General features: G+C 37.2%; 1 protein-coding gene across 1 annotated transcript in view; it reads left to right on the top strand.

Annotated features, from left to right (window-relative positions):
* Positions 1-2,024, top strand: part of ANGPTL5 (angiopoietin like 5) — a 27,939-nt gene that overhangs the window by 19,796 nt on the left and 6,119 nt on the right. The window contains 1 exon segment of the mRNA XM_030887683.1: positions 1,362-1,493. Within this exon segment, the coding sequence (XP_030743543.1) occupies positions 1,362-1,493 (132 nt within the window).

The raw sequence follows: 2,024 nt of genomic DNA, 5'->3' as shown, positions 1-2,024 counted from the left end.
CCCTATGACTCCTCATGATTGCACCGGCAGTGTGCTTCTTCCATGTGGACTTGTTGCTTCTCTGCTGAATGACGGCTTGTATAACTTCAAGCCTTTAAGACCCTAGATGTTATATCTTTTAATAGCTGGGCACCATCCGCCTTCTTCACCACATTTGCTTATGCACCCATTTTGTATTCAGCGACCAGAGTGTTTTAAATTCTATACCATTGGCTAAATTAATGCCATTATCAACAGAATTACCTTAGACCCCAGTTGGATGATTTATAATGTTCTTTATTATAAAATGATAATGATGTCTCTAAAGTAAATCAAAGACATATATAAACCATAGATATATGAATGAATTTGAGATGCATGCTTAATTATAGCCCTAATCCAGCGGTTCTCAACCTGTGTTAAATGACCCTTTTACAGAGGTCATTCAATTCATAACAGTAGCAACATTACAGTTATGAAGGAGCAACAAAAACAATTTTATGGTTTGGGGGGGTCGCCACAACATGAGGAACTGTATTAAAGGGTCACGGCATTAGGAAGGTTGAGAACCACTGCACTAATCTCAGAACAATTAGTTCTTATGACATGATTCGATACTCATGAAGAGATCACTGAAGAGGAGTACGATAGCAAAGTGTGGCAAAGAAACCAGATGGTTCCTAGCTATCAGAAAGAATAGTGTCTGGGGTCTAAAATCTTTCCTTCAAACAAGCAGCCATCTAAGTGAGGCATCAATTAAGTCTATTTGGAAGAAGAACACCAACTTGTGTGATCCCAAGATTATAAATAATAAAATCCAAATCTGAAGGAGGGAACAGTATCAGAGCTTAAACTCTGAATACCCCATTTGCAGAAGGCTATGATACAATGGGAGCCCCAAACCCACTTGTCGGGTCTCCACATGAATTAAGCCTTCCAGGGATGTGAACGACCTTGCTGTCAGATAGAGAGCACTGTAAAGTCAATTATGGCAGATGTAGTTAGGTTGAAATGTAGCACCTTATCATTTGATCTCCCTTTTGATCCATTTAAAAATGTCACTTTTTAGTATTTTCTGCTTTCTCTTTGTTGAGTTTTTTTTCTAGTCATTTTTTGCTTCCTGTTTGTGTTTTGTATCATTTTCTATATATGAAATGCAGAATATGTAAGTCTATAGATACAGTTACTGGATTAATAATTACCAAAGGGCATACCAGGGGAGGTTAGGGGGGAAATAACATGCTAACAACAATGAGTTTGAGAAGAAAATGTTCTGAAATTGATTGTAAAAAATGTTCTGTAATGATTGTACAACTCTTCTTAATATGCTTGAATGAATAATGTGTATGACGTGAAAAAATACCATCATATTCTGTGTGTGTGTCAATTTTAGGTAATGTGTGACATGGATTACAGAAGAGGTGGATGGACTGTGATACAAAAGAGGATTGATGGAGCCATTGATTTCCAAAGGTTATGGTGTGACTATCTGGATGGATTTGGTGATCTTTTAGGTCAGATTTTATGTACCCATATTTCTCCTTTCTTTATATTTTTCTTTTTACTAAAAAGGAGAAAACTATGGACCATGTGATCACATGTCTAATAAAACAGGTTAAATTCTCATAAATATATAAATATGGGTCAATAACTCTTTTGTTATTGGGTATTTGGCTGGGATACAGCTCTTTATATATATTTGTTGAAATGTAATAATTTGAGTGAAAAATCTAAACTGGAAATTTATTAGAAATGGATGGTGAACCCTATGAATCAAACCCAACCCACTGTCATCGAGTCAATTCTGACGTGTAGAGGCTGCACGTAGGGTTTCAGAGACTGCAACTGTTACTGTCGCAGACGACCTCGTCTTCCACTTGCAAAGTGACTGGTGGGCTTGAACTGGTTACTTTGCAGTTAGCATTCCACTACTTATCCAAGTGTCTCTATAGGGGTCATTAGGTTTGGGATTGATTTAATGGGAGTGAATTCTGTTTTTGTTTACTGTGCTCGCAGCAGTGTTCTGTCACATTGTAAGTCCTCAC

The sequence above is a fragment of the Echinops telfairi genome, unplaced genomic scaffold, assembly GCF_000313985.2.
Source record: "Echinops telfairi isolate 266 unplaced genomic scaffold, ASM31398v2 ScPeMD7_7421;HRSCAF=8459, whole genome shotgun sequence".
NCBI classification, from domain to species: domain Eukaryota; kingdom Metazoa; phylum Chordata; class Mammalia; order Afrosoricida; family Tenrecidae; genus Echinops; species Echinops telfairi.
This window is presented reverse-complemented; position numbering and strand designations above follow the sequence as displayed.